This window comes from Podarcis muralis, chromosome 11, assembly GCF_964188315.1.
Source record: "Podarcis muralis chromosome 11, rPodMur119.hap1.1, whole genome shotgun sequence".
Taxonomy (NCBI): Eukaryota; Metazoa; Chordata; class Lepidosauria; order Squamata; family Lacertidae; genus Podarcis; species Podarcis muralis.
In genome coordinates, this window is record NC_135665.1 from 63,215,816 (window position 1) to 63,233,183 (window position 17,368).

General features: G+C 45.7%; 1 protein-coding gene across 4 annotated transcripts; it reads left to right on the forward strand.

The window, feature by feature from the left end:
• The first annotated feature begins 1,960 nt into the window (after positions 1-1,960).
• On the forward strand, positions 1,961-16,652 carry LOC144329238 (aquaporin-7-like). 4 transcript variants are annotated; one of them, XM_077936553.1, is made up of 7 exons: positions 2,296-2,398; positions 4,654-4,766; positions 7,798-7,924; positions 10,638-10,775; positions 11,641-11,759; positions 12,346-12,563; positions 15,814-16,652. In XM_077936553.1, exons 2-7 carry the CDS (start codon positions 4,665-4,667, stop codon positions 15,977-15,979), a joined length of 870 nt encoding a protein of 289 aa, XP_077792679.1. In that variant the 5' UTR covers positions 2,296-2,398; positions 4,654-4,664; the 3' UTR covers positions 15,980-16,652. The 4 variants fall into 4 exon arrangements, with proteins under 4 accessions (XP_077792681.1, XP_077792682.1, XP_077792679.1 ...); XM_077936556.1 differs by lacking the exon at positions 4,654-4,766 and having other exon boundaries at positions 2,291-2,398; XM_077936554.1 differs by lacking the exon at positions 10,638-10,775.
• The last annotated feature ends 716 nt before the right edge of the window (positions 16,653-17,368 follow it).

Consider the following 17,368-nt stretch of genomic DNA (forward strand, 5'->3'; position numbering starts at 1 on the left):
CAAGTAGAGATTCCAGCTAAACATTAGGAAGCATTTTCTGACAGTAAAAGATGTTTCACCGTAGAACGAAGCCACTCCGAAGGCGGTGGACTCTCCTCGGTTGGAGGTTTTCAGACAGAGGCTGGATGGCTATTTGTCAGGGAATCTTCAGCTGCAATTCCTGAATTGCAGGGGGTGGACTAGATGACCCTTTGAGGTCACATCCAAGAATCTCTAAGAGGTACCTGCTGGCTCAGGCCAATGGCCCATCAAGTCCAGCATTTTCTTTTCCCAGTGGCCAACCAGATGCCCCTCTGGGAAGCCTGCAGGCAAGACATGAGCATAACAGCACTCTGTCCACCTGCACTTTCCAACAACTGCTATTCAGAGGCAGATACACCTGTACCTAGCCAAGCTTGCTGTAAGATTTCCACCACGCAGGTGATTGGGCTCTACAGGGTCAGGGAAGCCACCTGGGAACAGTCCTGTTGAAGGACTCGTGCAGAGACCAGAGCATTAATGTCACATGCAAATCCCCACTGGTGTCTCCAAGGAGGGCTGGGAGAGACCCCCACCATGCCACCTGAAGCCCTGGAGAGCAGCAGCCAGTCAGTGTAGAGGTGGTGTGGCATAGTGGTGAGAGCAGTGTTTCTCAAACTTGGGTCCAGACAACAGCTGGGGACCCAAGTTTGAGACACACTGGATTAGAATATCCATCTAGGGCCTGGGAGGCTGGGGCTCAAATTCCCTTTGGACCATGAATCTCACAGGTGGGGGGGTCACGGTGCTCTTCAACTGCTTAGTTTAGTTCCTTTTTTCTTTTCTTTGGGCGTCTTGGGTCTCATCTTGGAGCCTATGCATGCGGGCTTCCCTTAAGGCGGGTCTGTTTTTCTTCCAAGCGCAGCTGATGTTGTCAGGCAGAGATGATAAATTGCTTCTGCGGTTCATGGGGGAATGAGGATACATAGCTCAGTCGGCAGAGTCCGAGACTCTTTTTTTTTTTATAACTTTTTATTCAAAATTAAAACAAAACATATTATCCAGAAACATATCATCCTTATTTTCCCCCATTTTTCCTCCCTCCCCCTCCCCCCCCCACAGAACCCCCCCACCCCCCGACTTCCCTCAGTTCCAGTCTTTGATTTCTCTAAAAATGCTGTTTTCTGCATGTTACACAGTTGTATAGATCCTCAAACTATTTAGATGATTATTATCAGTAAAAAGTTTGTGAATATTTATTCAAAACCAGCCAAGGAGTCCAGTTCGCTTTGTTGTGTCTTCAAATACTTTGTAAAGGGTTCCCATTCATCTTTAAAGTCACAGTTATCCTTGTCCCGTAGCTTGTATGTCAGTTTTGCCAGTTCTGCATAGTCCATCAGTTTTTCTTGCCATGATTCCTTAGTTGGGGTTTCTTCAGTCTTCCATCCTTGTGCTATTAAAACTCTTGCGGCCATTGTCGCATACATGAAGACTTTTTCAGCTTTTTTGGCAGATCTTTCCCTACAATCCCTAATAAAAATGTTTCAGGTTTTTTAACAAATGTTAAATGGAACATTTTCTTCAATTCATTGTATATCATTTCCCAAAAAATTTTAATTACCTTACAATCCCACCACATATGATAAAATGTCCCCTCCTTTTCCTTACACTTCCAACATATATTTGAACTAGTTTTGTACATTTTCCCTAACTGCACTGGTGTTTTGCGTACCATCTGTACATCATCTTCATGTAATTCTCCTTCAATAGGGAACAATCTGTAAATTTTAAGTCAGTTTTCCATAATTTAACCCAATCTTCCATCATAAAGGTGTGACCTACATCTTGTGCCCATTTAATCATAACTGATTTTACCTCCTCATCTTTCGTCTCCCATTCTAATAGGAGGCTATATGCAGCCTTCAGTAGTTTCACTTTCCCTTCAGTCACTTCCGTTTGAAACCTAGATCTAGTATAACTAAATCCTTTCCTGCGGCAGAGCACCAGACTCTTAATCTCAGGGCTGTGGGTTTTTGCCCCACATCCAGCAAAAGTTTTCTACACTGGATGAGCCTCGTGGTTCCTTCCAACTCTACAATTTTATGCAAGAAGGAAGGAAGGAAGGAAGGAAGGAAGGAAGGAAGGAAGGAAGGAAGGAAGGAGAGAACAGATTGCAGATCTGGCTGCTGCTTAATTGCCTTGTTACCCTTTAACCAGGCATCAGTCAGGGCTGTCAGGTGGAGACAGGCTGCGAAGGGGAGGACAGTGACTCGCTTCAGAGTGTGCCACCAGGAGTTATGACATCTGCCTTCCCAACAGGGACTGAATCTCTTGCCTGTCGGCGACCAAGATGCTGAAGAAAGTCATCAGCTGGCTGACGGTCCGAAATGAAACCATCCGGCAGGGACTGGCAGAGGCTCTGTCCACCTTCATCCTGATGGTGAGCAGGTCAGGGGTGGAGGGTGCAGGGGTCATTCGAGGAGGGGGAGAGGGTGGCAAAGGCTGGGGCATGCACCCCCCTTCTTGTTCCTGAAAAGGTGATGTGTGTGGATGAGGAAAGAGACAGGAAGGGGACCCAGTCTGCATCAGAAGCAGAATTCACCAAGTTTGAAAAACATTAGCGGAACCAAAACAGGCACCCCTCAAAATGTGCACATATCTAAATTTTGAGATACTATTCTCCAATCTGTCAGTGTGTGTGCAAAAATGGATCTGTTAGGTCTGATCCTGCCTCGGGGCTCTTCTGAACACTGCAGTGTTGTGTGTGCCAACTATATCTTTAAAGCACATTCAAAGAACATTCCCCTCCGCTCAAAGAATTCTGGATACAGTGGTGTTGTTTAGTCGTTTAGTCGTGTCCGACTCTTCGTGACCCCATGGACCAGAGCACGCCAGGCACTCCTGTCTTCCACCGCCTCCCGCAGTTTGGTCAGGCTCATGTTTGTAGCTTCGAGAACACTATCCAACCATCTCATCCTCTGTCGTCCCCTTCTCCTTGTGCCCTCCATCTTTCCCAACATCAGGGTCTTTTCCAGGGAGTCTTCTCTTCTCATGAGGTGGCCAAAGGATTGGAGCCTCAACTTCACGATCTGTCCTTCCAGTGAGCACTCAGGTCTGATTTCCTTAAGAATGGATGCGTTTGATCTTCTTGCAGTGCATGGGACTCTCAAGAGTCTCCTCCAGCACCATAATTCAAAAGCGTCAATTCTTTGGCGATCAGCCTTCTTTATGGTCCAGCTCTCACTTCCATACATCACTACTGGGAAAACCATGGCTTTAACTATACGGACCTTTGTTGGTAAGGTGATGTCTCTACTTTTTAAGATGTTGTCTAGATTTGCCATCGCCCTTCTCCCAAGGAGCAGGCGTCTTTTAATTTCGTGGCTGCTGTCACCATCTGCAGTGATCATGGAGCCCAAGAAAATAAAATCTCTCACTGCCTCCATTTCTTCCCCTTCTATTTGCCAGGAGGTGATGGGACCAGTGGCCATGATCTTCGTTTTTTTGATGTTGAGCTTCAGACCATATTTTGCGCTCTCCTCTTTCACCCTCATTAAAAGGTTCTTTAATTCCTCCTACCTTGGGTTAAAAACTTAATTTGTTCTGGAAGTCCATCCTTAACCTGAAACTGTTCTTAATCTGAAGCACCACTTTAGTTAATAGGGCCTCCTGCTGCCGCTGCCACGCGATTTCTGTTCTCATCCTGAAGCAAAGTTCTTAACCCAAAGTACTATTTCTGGGTTAGCCTGTAGTCTGTAACCTGAAGCATCTGTAACCTGAGGTACCGCTGTACTGTAGTTTGTTAAAGGTTGCTGAGAACTGTCACTTTGTGAGGGGCAAACTACAGGGCCCAGAATTCTTTGAGGGAAAGGATAGGCTTCAAAGGTGCTTTAAAGGCATACAGAGTCGGCAACGGTCATCTCCACCCCTTGTTCTGGACACGAAGGATCAATGTCTCCCACACACAGGCTGTGACCCGCCGACCTGAGCACTGCTCATTAACCATGTTTAGTGATCCACCTGAAGATCAGCAAACCTTTCATATGCTAAAGAGTATATTTGGAATAGCAAACAACAACCCGACTCAAAGATGATATTATGGGAGAAAACGGGGGAGGAGATTTTGTACTGAACTTCAATTTGCATTAGGTATCTGGTTGTATTAACTGGTTATGGATTGGAACCCATTGTTTCATGATTTGGAGGAAGCATCTGATAAAAGCACCATTACGCCCAACTTAATGAGGAAGATTTCTTCAAGAACAGCTCATGCAATGCCATTTTTATTTTTTTAAGCATCTAACTGGCTAAAAATATCGTATTATTATTCCAAGGGCTGTTTAATCCATTACCATCACTATTAAATTCAGTATTAGACACTTGGGGATTAGGCAGGGATAGTGGCATTAGAATCTGGAAGGAAAATAATATGCTTTTGACCTGGGAGACCAGGATTCACATCCCCACTCAGCCACGAAGCTCATTGGGTGACGTCAGGCCAGTCTCTCAGCCTTACGGGAGTGTTGTGGGGATGAGGAGGAGAACCATGTTCACGGCCTGAGCTCCTTGGAAGAAAGGGTGGTCTGTAAATGTCATACATTGATGTCAGCCTGGACAGCTCAGTGGGTTAGAGCTCTTCTTTGGCAATCCCTCATAGCCAAGTAAGATTGTTTTCCATGTTAATGGAGTGTGCAGAACTGGACAAAATGTCAGGAAGGATTCGAAACCTGCGGGACCAGAGATTTACAGAAGATTGGAAGAAGTATATGAATTATTTGAAGAGCAACTGCAATCAACAAATTACACTAGTAGGTCTAAAAGAAGTTTCGTAAGGAGAAATATACGAAGTGTTACAAAGTAGAAAAAGTTACAGATAGGTAGCCGTGTTGGTCTGCCATAGTCAAAACAAAAAAATTCCTTCCAGTAGCACCTTAAAGACCAACTAAGTTAGTTCTTGGTATGAGCTTTCGTGTGCATGCACACCTCTTCAGATACACACTGAAGTATCTGAAGAAGTGTGCATGCACACGAAAGCTCATACCAAGAACTAACTTAGTTGGTCTTTAAGGTGCTACTGGAAGGAATTTTTTTGTTTTAAAGTAGAAAAAGATAGAGAAATTGGTTATGAGTTTGAAATGTAACAGGGAAATAAGAAATGCATACTAAGTGATTAGACTGGAGAATTTTCAGACAGGACTGATGGAAGTCAAAAAAATTGAATAAAATGTAAAAGTATGGTTAATTATTGTTAAAAATGATATGTTAAAAAACTAATAACAAATATATATATATATATATATATATATATATATATATATTTGCTTTCGTAGATTTTCACGGGTACAGGAATGCAGGTTTTGGTGTCCTCGGGTATCTTCCCGTGTAAAAGTTGGGGTGTCTAGGCGACGTTTCGACGAGGTCTCACTCGTCATCTTCAGGCTGGTGCTTTCGGCTTCTTGTTACTGGAACAGAGCAGGATCTCAGTGTTTGAGTTCCTATAAATACTGTTGAGGAGGTATGGTCTGGGCAGAGAGGAAGTTCCCAGGCTAGTGTGCCTTTTCTTCTTTTGTTCCTTAATTGCTTGAGGGATATCTTGAGTGATTTCTTGAGTGATATCCTGAGTACCACTTAGGTGGGTCATTAGGTGTGGATTAGTTGCTAAAGCCTTTGTGTCTTGACCTCTTGAACTTTGTGAAGAGTTTTTCTGAGAAGATGGGTGTACTACATTTAGTTGTGCTCTGGCTTGGCTTCGTGTATAGGGGCGAGCTGTGGTTTTGTGGCCTGTGCCAGCCAGATCTGTGTAGGGATTGCAGGGGGGTGCAGCATCCGGAGGTGCCACCATGGTATGGCTACTGGATGGTGTCTGTAATTTATCTGTGGAGAGGGTCTGGGTTTGGGTCTGGTGTGGTTGATTGGTGATGGCGTTCTGTGTGCCTCTGGATCTGGTGTCAGTTTTTGTGGGGAGGGCTAATTTCCAGATGTCTGGCAAGCGGGATGTGTCGTCACGCTTGTTCATGTTGTGAGGGTGTTTCTCTATCTCGATGGCTTCCATGATTATTCTCTTGTGGTGATGTTCCATGTTAGAGAGCAATTTGGAATCTGCAAAATTAATTTCGTGTCCTGTTTCTTTCATGTGTTGGAAGAGAGAGGAAGTTTTTTCTTCTTTTTTGACGGCATTCTTGTGTTCTGCGATACGTGCATTTATTCGTCTGTTTGTTTGTCCAATGTACGTGGCTGGGCAGACTTTGCAGGGTATTTCATAGACCCCTTGGTTTTCCAACTGGATTTTATCCAGTTGGAAAACCCCAAGGATAAAATCCAGTTGGAAAACCAAGGGGTCTATGAAATACCCTGCAAAGTCTGCCCAGCCACGTACATTGGACAAACAAACAGAAGAATAAATGCACGTATCGCAGAACACAAGAATGCCGTCAAAAAAGAAGAAAAAACTTCCTCTCTCTTCCAACACATGAAAGAAACAGGACACGAAATTAATTTTGCAGATTCCAAATTGCTCTCTAACATGGAACATCACCACAAGAGAATAATCATGGAAGCCATCGAGATAGAGAAACACCCTCACAACATGAACAAGCGTGACAACACATCCCGCTTGCCAGACATCTGGAAATTAGCCCTCCCCACAAAAACTGACACCAGATCCAGAGGCACACAGAACGCCATCACCAATCAACCACACCAGACCCAAACCCAGACCCTCTCCACAGATAAATTACAGACACCATCCAGTAGCCATACCATGGTGGCACCTCCGGATGCTGCACCCCCCTGCAATCCCTACACAGATCTGGCTGGCACAGGCCACAAAACCACAGCTCGCCCCTATACACGAAGCCAAGCCAGAGCACAACTAAATGTAGTACACCCATCTTCTCAGAAAAACTCTTCACAAAGTTCAAGAGGTCAAGACACAAAGGCTTTAGCAACTAATCCACACCTAATGACCCACCTAAGTGGTACTCAGGATATCACTCAAGAAATCACTCAAGATATCCCTCAAGCAATTAAGGAACAAAAGAAGAAAAGGCACACTAGCCTGGGAACTTCCTCTCTGCCCAGACCATACCTCCTCAACAGTATTTATAGGAACTCAAACACTGAGATCCTGCTCTGTTCCAGTAACAAGAAGCCGAAAGCACCAGCCTGAAGATGACGAGTGAGACCTCGTCGAAACGTCGCCTAGACACCCCAACTTTTACACGGGAAGATACCCGAGGACACCAAAACCTGCATATATATATATATATATATATATATATATATATATATATATATATATATATTTGTCTTCCATGAACACGGTTTTAACAGTGAGTCCGTAAGCGACTCTGGAGGCCAATTCTGGATCCACACGCCCTTCCACAGTGGGGACATTGGTTTCTGGGCAGGAGTTGATGACAGTGAGAGTTTGCCTAGCATGTCTTCCTCTTAGCACATTTCTCCCTTTCATCCTGAGTTTGAGCGTCTTCAAAGCCCCATGACACCTTTGGTAAAGGCTGTTCTCCAACTGGAGCGCAGGACAGTGTTTCCCAGTTATCAGTGCCTATACTACATTTTTAAAGATTTGCTTTGAGAGTGTCTTTAAACCTCTTTTGTTGACGACCATTATTTCACTTTCCATTCTTAAATTGTGAATAGAGTAGTTGCTTTGGAAGACGATAATCAGGCATCAGTACAACTTGACCAGTCCAATGAAGTTGAAGCTGAAAAATCATCGCTTCAACACTGGTGATCTTTGTACCGGTGATGTTGTCCTACTACCATGACGATGGATACCTTGACACATGCGGGTCTCTCTTCTTCCCCCTTCCCCCACAGGTTATTGGACAGGGCTCTGTTGCCCAGGTGGTAATAGGAAAGAATAGCTTTGGGGACTTTCTGAGCATCAATCTGGGATTTGGATTCGGTGTCATGTTGGGAATTCACGTAGCTGGTGGAATCTCAGGTGAGTGTGGTAGATAATGTGCCTGGAAGATCTCCCTTTTAATACCAACTGTGCAGTTTCAATCCGTTTAGATCTGGACATAAATTGCTTTAATCCACCCCTTGCTAGTTTCTAAAAGGTTGATTTCTATATTATCTTAGTGCTTCTCCTTCTTTCCTTTTGCTGTTCCAGAGAGGTTCTGTGTTTCATAACATTTTCTGCCGGGATGCTTTTACTGCAGGCTTCCCCAACCTGGTGCCCTTCAGAGGTTTTAGACTACAAAACCTAGCCCAGGAGAAAGCAGATAGAGAAATGTTTTTGGGTTTTTTGTGTTTTATTCAAAATTATAACAAGACATATTATCCAAAAACATATTATCCTTGTCCCCCCCCATTTTTCCTCCCTCCCCCCTCCCACACAAATCCCACCCACCCACCCCCGACTTCCCTCAGTTCCAGTTTTTGGTTTCTCTGAGACTGCTGTTTTCTGCATGTTACAAAGTTGTATAGATCCTCAAACTATTTATCTGATTATTATCAATAAAAAGTTTGTGAATGTTTATTCAAAACCTGCCAAGGAGTCCAGTTCGCTTTGTTGCGTCTTCAGATACTTTGTAAAGGGTTCCCATTCATCCTTAAAGTCACAGTTATCCTTGTCCCGTAGCTTATATGTCAGTTTTACCAGTTCTGCATAGTCCATCAATTTTTCTTGCCGTGATTCTTTAGTTGGGGTTTCTTCAGTCTTCCATCCTTCTGCTACCAGAACTCTCGCGGCCGTTGTCACATACATGAAGATGTTTTTCAACTTTTTTGGCAGGTCTTTCCCTACAATCCCCAACAAAAATGCCTCGGGTTTTTTAACAAATGTTAAATGGAAAATTTTCTTCAATTCGTTGTATATCATTTCCCAAAAATTTTTAATTACCTTACAATCCCACCACATATGATAAAATGTCCCCTCCTTTTCTTTACACTTCCAACATATATTTGAAATAGTTTTGTACAGCCCACTACCCAAACCAGCACAATCACTTTTGTGACTTTTGTGATTTGTCCCCACAAAACACTTCATCACAGTTTCTTCCCATCTATTCAAAGGGCCTCTGCTGCACTGTACCAAAGGTAAAAAATCCCTGATAAATGTGTCTCTGAACTGGCTCACAGGGAAAACTTCAGAAATTCATATGTGAGCTCAGCTACTCAGCCTGAGTGATAATTCCTGGCCTCCTAATACCTGAGTGCCAGACAGGTAGCCATTCCAGAAATAACAAACCCAGATGAAGACAAAAGGGCGTGATTAACTTGGCTGGGAAACAGGGAAATGTAAATATCTCTTTTGTTACACTTGATGGGTGTTTGGTGGAGGGCAAGGAGAACCATGGGGCAGGGTCCAAGATGCTCAGATTACTGCCACCAGACCTCCCCTTTCATGATGTAACCATGATGTATGAGTGATGTAGTTTGGGGGGTGTAACACGGGGATTAGTAGCTAATAAAAGATTGTGGGCTCTTTTGTTTGGGGCTTCCATCTTGTTCCACCTGGTGGCAGGTGGGAGTCCTGTCGCGACAGTCTTCAATAAAGACCAAGCCTACTGGCTGCTGTTTTGCTCTGGTATTCCTGGCTGGTGTCCTTGTTTTTTGTCCAAGGGAGCCCTCAGATTTCTCCGTTAACAGCTACTAGTCATGATGCTTATGTGCTGCCTCTACAGCTGGAGGAAGCAATGCTTCTGAACTGCAGTTTCTGGAAACCTTGCACTCAGGTCCTGATTTTGGGCTTCCCACAGGAGCACCTGATTGGTCACTGTGAAAGAGGGTGCTGGACTAGGCGGGCAAGTGATCCAGCAGGGTTCTTCTTACCTTCTTAGTCGTTTATACAGCTGTAGACCCAAAGCACTGGAGGGCATGAGCACTGGTACCAACTCTAGGGGGCCTTCAGTGTCAGGGCACTCACAGTTTTTGTGTGTGGGTGCTCAGCACCCACACTGTGAGGCTCCGACGCAACCTCAAAGGCCCTACAAAGTCTTGGAAGTGACTTCCAGTAGAAACCGGATGTAGACGATGTCATGATGTCACGTTATGTCGTGGTTGTCATTGGGCACCCATAATCTGGGCACAAGCTTGAGGAAAGCTGTTTTCATCTTTGTGTTACATCCCTGTTTTATACTGATTTCTGTAAAGGATCTGGAGAACTTCCACACACCGGAGATCTAGAAACGTACAGATTCAGCCTTGACGCAACCTTGAGGTTATCTCTACATTCACAGAACCACGGTTCTCAGGATTAAGAAGCAGATCCGAACACCCATTCCATGATGCGTAGAACAACTTCCATCTTCCATAATCTGGGGTCCACCTTGCTGCGACTTGCCTCCAGCAGCTGAGGGGGTGGAATAGAAGTGCGGAACTGGCTTGTTTTGCTTTTTTTATTGTTTTATTTTTTATTGAAAATGTTCAGCATACAATACCATAAAAAACAAACTAATCTAAATGAAAAGGGAAACAGCCAAAAAGGAGAAAGTGCTCCTTTTGCTTTCCCATCACTTAGCATTTCCCTATGTTGTGTTTTTAGCAAACGCTCTCAGAATTGGTCTTCGTTGTGGTTTTGTTTTTGCAAAGATAGCCCTTCTAAGAATTGGCAAGGTGGAGGGGTGGCTTGCAATTGCTGTAATTGCTACTATTACTACTATTATCATCATTTACTCTCGCATTCCTGCCATTTCTTTTGCCCCTGGAAGGTGCTCACATGAACGCAGCAATTACATTTGCAAACTGTGTCGTGGGGAATCTGCCATGGTACAAGCTTCCGGTGTATGTGATTGGCCAGTTCGTGGGATCCTTCTTGGCTTCTGCTACGACGTTTTCACTGTATTATGGTATGCTACTTCCCTTTTTTTAAAAAGATATTTATTAAAGTTTTTAAACAATAAAACAGACTTCACATTCACAACCAAAAAGAAAAAACACCATCACAATCAATAAAAAAAAACCAAAAACGAAAAAAAGTACAGTAAAAAACCCCCCATACAAAATAGAAGAAAAAAGACATAAAAAAATGGAAAACAAAACATAAAAAAACCAGTTTCTTAGATATTATTTTCATAACCCTCCTTCCAGACTTCCTCACATCTCCCTTTTTTGTGTTCCCCTTCACAAAATCTTGTTCAGCAATACTTCACCCTCTTTCAGATCTTATTTTGTATTATACATTTCAACCATTATGTCTCTAAATTTTTCCCTTTATTATCAATTATTTAAATTAGACATAACCTTAATCTAACTTCACCTTTGTTCTTATTCTTTTTGCATACTCCTTTCAGCTATGTCACTAATGCCGTGTTATCTTTATATCTTGCATCATTCTAAGATTCATACAATTTACAATACTTTTGCAAATAGTCTTTAAATTTCTTCCAGTCCTCTTCCACTAGCTTTTCTCCCAGGTCTCGGATTCTGCCAGTCATTTCTGCCAATTCCATATAGTCTATCAGTTGCAGTATGCTACTTCCCTTGACCCCCCCCCCAACCCCTCACAAAGCCACTAGAATAGCTGGGGAGAAAGAAGAACTACCTGATTTTTGGTTGTTTCAGTGACACACGAACACCCTTCTCTCTCATAAACACACACACACATTGTGGGTCCGTGCAAGGGCAGAGTGGTTTGATCAAAAAGTCCACTTGTAGCCTCTCCAACTTGTGCTTTTGCTGTTGAACTGTGTGATCTGGTGGCTTCCCTTTCAGAGGCCCTGATGGATTATACCGGGGGGACCCTGAGCGTTGGAGGACCCACTGGCACGGCAAACATCTTTGCCACCTATCCGTCTCCATACATGTCGACTTTGGGCGGATTTATAAATGAGGTTGGTGCACCAGAATTGCCTTTATTTAGTTCATTAAAGTTATATACTTCTTGTTATATACTTAAAAAAACAGAGTGGTTTGCTAAAAGAATTAAACAGTAGGATTAATAGGGAAAGCAGTTAAAACTCATAGGGAGTCATTCTATGGCTTCTAGATAATAGACACGGAGAGCTTTGACCACACTGAAATGCTAAGATAATAATTGTCCTCATACGGGTACGTCTGTACCCAATCAGTCTTCAGAATGCAGGGGGTTAAGACAGGGTCGGCCCAGCCAGGAGGCAAGGTGAGGTGACTGCCTCAGGCGGCAGGATCCACTGGGGCAGCGGATCCTGATGTCAATCTTTCTTCCTGCCTTCTTCCTTCACCACTTCTTCCCTGGCAGGGAAGGGGGACGCCATTTTGGTGTCTGCCTCAGGTGGGTTAAGAGTTAAGCAAGCAAGGGAGAGGGATTGTAATGACTGTTCCCCATTGGTCCCCACACCGGACTTTGCGCCACCTTGTTTGGGAGTGGCCTCTTCTGCCTCTGGGCTGCCATCTTTGATTTCATCCTTCCTTCCTTCCTTCCTGGCCTCATCCCCGCAGTTCATCACTACAGCTGTGCTATTGATTGGAATCCTCGCCATCAACGACCTGAAGAATGCGGGTGCTCTTCCAGGCACCCATGCCTTGAGTGTTGGGCTGCTGGTTGCGGTCATCGGCATGTCCTTGGGGATGAACACAGGCTACGCCATTAACCCTTCCAGAGACTTGCCACCAAGGATCTTCACAGCCGTTGCTGGATGGGGGCTGGAGGTCTTCAAGTGAGTTCCTTTTCTCTACCACAGAATCATAGGAGTGGGAAGCGACCCTGAGCGTCATCTAATCCACCCCCCTGCAATGTAGGAATCTCAACTAAAGCATCCAGGACAGGTGGCCAGCCAACCTCTGCTTGAAAACCTCCAAGGAAGGAGAGTTCACCACCTTACGAGGGAGTTTGTTCTACTACTGAACAGCTCTTACTGTCAGAAAGTTCTTCCTAAGTTTTCATTGGAATCTCCTTCCTTGTAACTTAATGTCACTGGTTCATGTCTTACGCTCCAGAGCAGGAGAAACCAAGATAGGTCCATCTTCCCTCTGACAGCCCTTTAGATATTTGAAGATGGCTATCATATCTCCTCCCAGTCTCCTTTCCCAGGTTAAACGTACCCAGTTCCTTCAACTATTCCTCACCAGGCTTGGTTTCCAGACCCTTGATGATCTTCTGCACACATTCCAGCTTCTCAATATCCACCTTAAATTGTGGTGCCCAGAACTGGACAAAGTACTCCAGGTGTGGTCTGACCAAGGCAGAATAGAGTGGTCCTCTTCCTGTGATCGGGACACTATACTTCTGTTGATGCAGCCTAGAATAGCATTAGCCTTCTTTGCTGCTGCATCACCATTGACTCATGTTAAGCTTGTGATCTACTAAGACCCCTAGATCTTGTTCACATGTGCTACTCACAAGGCAGGTGTCTCCTAGGTGAATATTGCAGATCCCCACAGTTTCTGCCCCCCTTATTTGCATGGATTGATTAAATTTGGTTACTGAACATTTTTTTATTATTATTCCTGGTTTGCTCTGCCCATCAGGTACAGGGTGGCAACAACCACTTACAGTGGTACCTCGGGTTAAGTACTTCATTCGTTCCGGAGGTCTGTACTTAACCTGAAACTGTTCTTAACCTGAAGACCACTTTAGCTAATGGGGCCTCCTCCTCCTGCCGCGCTGCCGTAGCACAATTTCTGTTCTCATCCTGAAGCAAAGTTCTTAACCTGAAGCACTATTTCTGGGTTAGGGGAGTCTGTAACCTGAAGCGTATGTAACCTGAAACGTATGTAACCCGAGGTACCACTGTATTTAAATATAGATTAATTGAAACAAATTGGTTGATAGCTCTTGTGGATACGAAGGTAGGTCTGGACCTCCTCGCCCAACGTTAGGTGAAATTTGAGATGTTAGGTCGTGGATTGAGCTATCACATTTGTTAAGGACTGGAGTAAGAGTACAAAAGGTGCTTTTGATGTGCACCCTACCTCCTCTCCAAGGAATTCAAGGTGGTGTACCTAGGATTGGGTGACACCTGGCTTGAGAGCAGTACATGTGAAAAGGATCTAGGAGTCTTGGTTGACCACAAACTTGACATGAGCCAACAGTGTGACGCGGCAGCTAAAAAAGCCAATGCAATTCTGGGCTGCATCAATAGGAGTATAGCATCTAGATCAAGGGAAGTAATAGTGCCACTGTATTCTGCTCTGGTCAGACCTCACCTGGAGTACTGTGTCCAGTTCTGGGCACCACAGTTCAAGAAGGACACTGACAAACTGGAACGTGTCCAGAGAAGGGCAACCAAAATGGTCAAAGGCCTGGAAACGATGCCTTATGAGGAACGGCTAAGGGAGCTGGGCATGTTTAGCCTGGAGAAGAGGAGGTTAAGGGGTGATATGATAGCCATGTTCAAATATATTAAAGGATGTCACATAGAGGAGGGAGAAAGGTTGTTTTCTGCTGCTCCAGAGAAGCGGACATGGAGCAATGGATCCAAACTACAAGAAAGAAGATTCCACCTAAACATTAGTAAGAGCTGTTCGACAGTGGAATTTGCTGCCAAGGAGTGTGGTGGAGTCTCCTTCTTTGGAGGTCTTTAAGCAGAGGCTTGACAACCATATGTCAGGAGTGCTCTGATGGTGTTTCCTGCTTGGCAGGGGGTTGGACTCGATGGCCCTTGTGGTCTATTCCAACTCTATGATTTCCCCCTTTTAAAAGTACATCATGAGAGTATAAAAAAGCTATGGGTGGAAGCAGGTCTCCTGAACTTGATGCAATGCTTGGAAGCAGGATTGGCCAATAAACTGAATCTGAATTCTGTTTTGTGTAATTGGGGATGCAGAGTGGGAGGCTGCCAGTTCTGGATGAGGTTGCACTCCCCCCCAAAGGAGCAACATGGGCGTACAACTGGATTCAACACTGTCAGCAGAGGCTCAGGTGATCTTGATGGCAAGGAGCACTCTCCCGTCCCCCTAGCTCAGCTGGAACCCCTTTGGGACAGCTATGCCTTGGCCATTGCTCTCCATGCTCTGGTAACTTCCAGACTGGATTGCTGCAACGCTTTAGTTGGGGCTGCCCTTGAAGACAGCTCAGCCACGTATGATGGGAGTTGCACTCCAACAACCTCTAGAGGGGCAACCCTTGCGTTAAAGGAAGGCTGATTTGTGATGGACGTGATTGAGGGGCGGTACAGGCAAGTGATGGTCTAGTTCAAGGATGGGGAAGAAACGGGCAGAAACCATTTTGTGTGGGTCTGATAGATGCATGATTACACACACACACACACACACACACACACACACTGCTCCCGACTTGGAAGAGGCCCCAATATGGGGCAGAACGGGCTTATGAGTGCTCCACTGATACCCATGGGGGTCAGGAAGGGAACCTCTGCTCAAAATGGTTGTCACCTGTAGCCACCATCCAGCAACAAGAGGGACACAGCTTGCCCATCCCTGGACCAGATTCTTTTGAATACTGACACCAGGTCTACAAAGAACGACGTGGGCCCCGGTGGTGCTGTCAAAGAAGCAGCTGAGCTCAATTTCTGCTCTTGGCTTCTCTTAAGGTAAAGGTGAAGGTACCCCTGCCCGTACGGGCCAGTCTTGCCAAACTCTAGGGTTGTGCGCTCATCTCACTATAAAGGCCGGGAGCCAGCGCTGTCCGCAGACACTTCCGGGTCACGTGGCCAGCGTGACATCGCTGCTCTGGCGAGTCAGAGCCGCACACGGAAACGCCGTTTACCTTCCCACCAGTAAGCGGTCCCTATTTATCTACTTGCACCTGGGGGTGCTTTCGAACGGCTAGGTTGGCAGGCGCTGGGACCGAACGACGGGAGCGCACTCCGCCGCGGGGATTCGAACCGCTGACCATGCGATCGGCAAGTCCTAGGCGCTGAGGTTTTACCCACAGCGCCACCCGCGTCCCTTTGGCTTCTCTTAGAACCGAATGAAACCAGCTTTTCTCTCTTCCCCACCCCCCAGCGCATCAAATAATTGGTGGTGGGTCCCAGTGGTCGCACCAATGTTGGGAAGCCTCCTTGGAATTTTCATCTACAACATCTTCATTGACTTTCACAATCGCCCTCGGCTGGATGGGAGCAGGAAGCCAGACTGCGAGGGCGACGAGAGCGTCGAGCAGCGACTGTGAAATCTGGACTCCCGTCAACTGGAAGCTGAATTTGGGACTTGGGACAGATCCATAGCAGAAAGCTGTCTGCTGTGGTCACAGTGCCCAAGAGCGTGCAAGCAGATATCAATCTATGTTCTTAGCTAATAAACAGAGGACACTTTTTTAGGGGATGAATAAGGGAAGGCTGGATGGTGTAAGTTCCTGCCTGCCCTGTGCTCTTCTCACTCAGCTGCTGCCAGTGAGCTCATGTAAGAGCCTTGCAAAAATCTCTTTAGGCAGGGATGCTCAAGGGGTGTGCTGTGAGACGCTGCCCTTGAAAAATACACCATCATTTCAGTACTTTCAGTTGTTATAGACTGGTTGACCCAGCTTTTTCCTTGTAGACAGAAGTAGCCCCAACCACCCTCCGCCGGTGCACTCAATTAGACAGGTGCAATTTGTGAGCTATGTGCAACAATTGTGGAAAGATGCAGGAGAATTTCTAGGCTTGGCTATGACGTACAATCAGGTGTAAGACTCCTGGCTGCATCTGCCTGCTCTCCGCCTTAAGGAGAAGCACTGCTGTAAGACACAGAAACACCCTCTTCCTGTCACTACCATTTAACTCTTCAAGCAAATTCAAATTCTTCAAAACCCAGGAGGTTACAAGCTGTCCTTCCTTAGAGGTTGGATGCTTTAGTTGAGATTCCTGCATTGTAGGGGGTTGGACTAGATGACCTGTGGCTCCCTTCCAACTCTACAATTCTGATTGTACAAAAACCTCACCCCAAGGCAGTTTGGGATGGTGTTCTGGATGCCGCCTGCATGGCCAAAGGTCAGGGGATGACGGGAGCTGTAGCCCACAATCCTGACTGGTGCCACTGCCACTAGATCCCCAGCAGAGATCCTTCCCAGACCCTTTCCCCTTTAACTAGAGATGTTCGCAAACGAACCAGGGCCACCTGCATACAATGGCTGCCCCCTTCCCTTGACGGTTCCAGCGGCAAACATCAAACCCCCAAACTCTCTTTCCGCAATTGCTCAAACTGCAGATTGCGTTTCTTTCATCTGACGCCGTGTCAAGGACGATTGGGACACAATTCACGTGTGATTTGGTTTAAGACTTGGAAAGTGATTGGCTCTCAGCCTGGTGCACTTCTAGCTGTTTTGGACTACAACTCCCATCAGTGCCATAGAAAGGTTGCTCAAAGGATGCTTCCCAGGGGAGGGGTGCTTCCTCCCACCCTTTGTGCACTTTAGCTCCTCAGTCTAGACAGGAAAGGGGATTCCCAGGAGGAATCCCCCTTAGCCAGCCATTGCATTACGAACCCTAGACAGGCTTAGTATACCTGAAGGAGCGTCTCCACCCCCATCACTCAGCCCGGACACTGGGGTCCTCCTCTTGAAGGTCTCTGGTGGTTCCCTCAC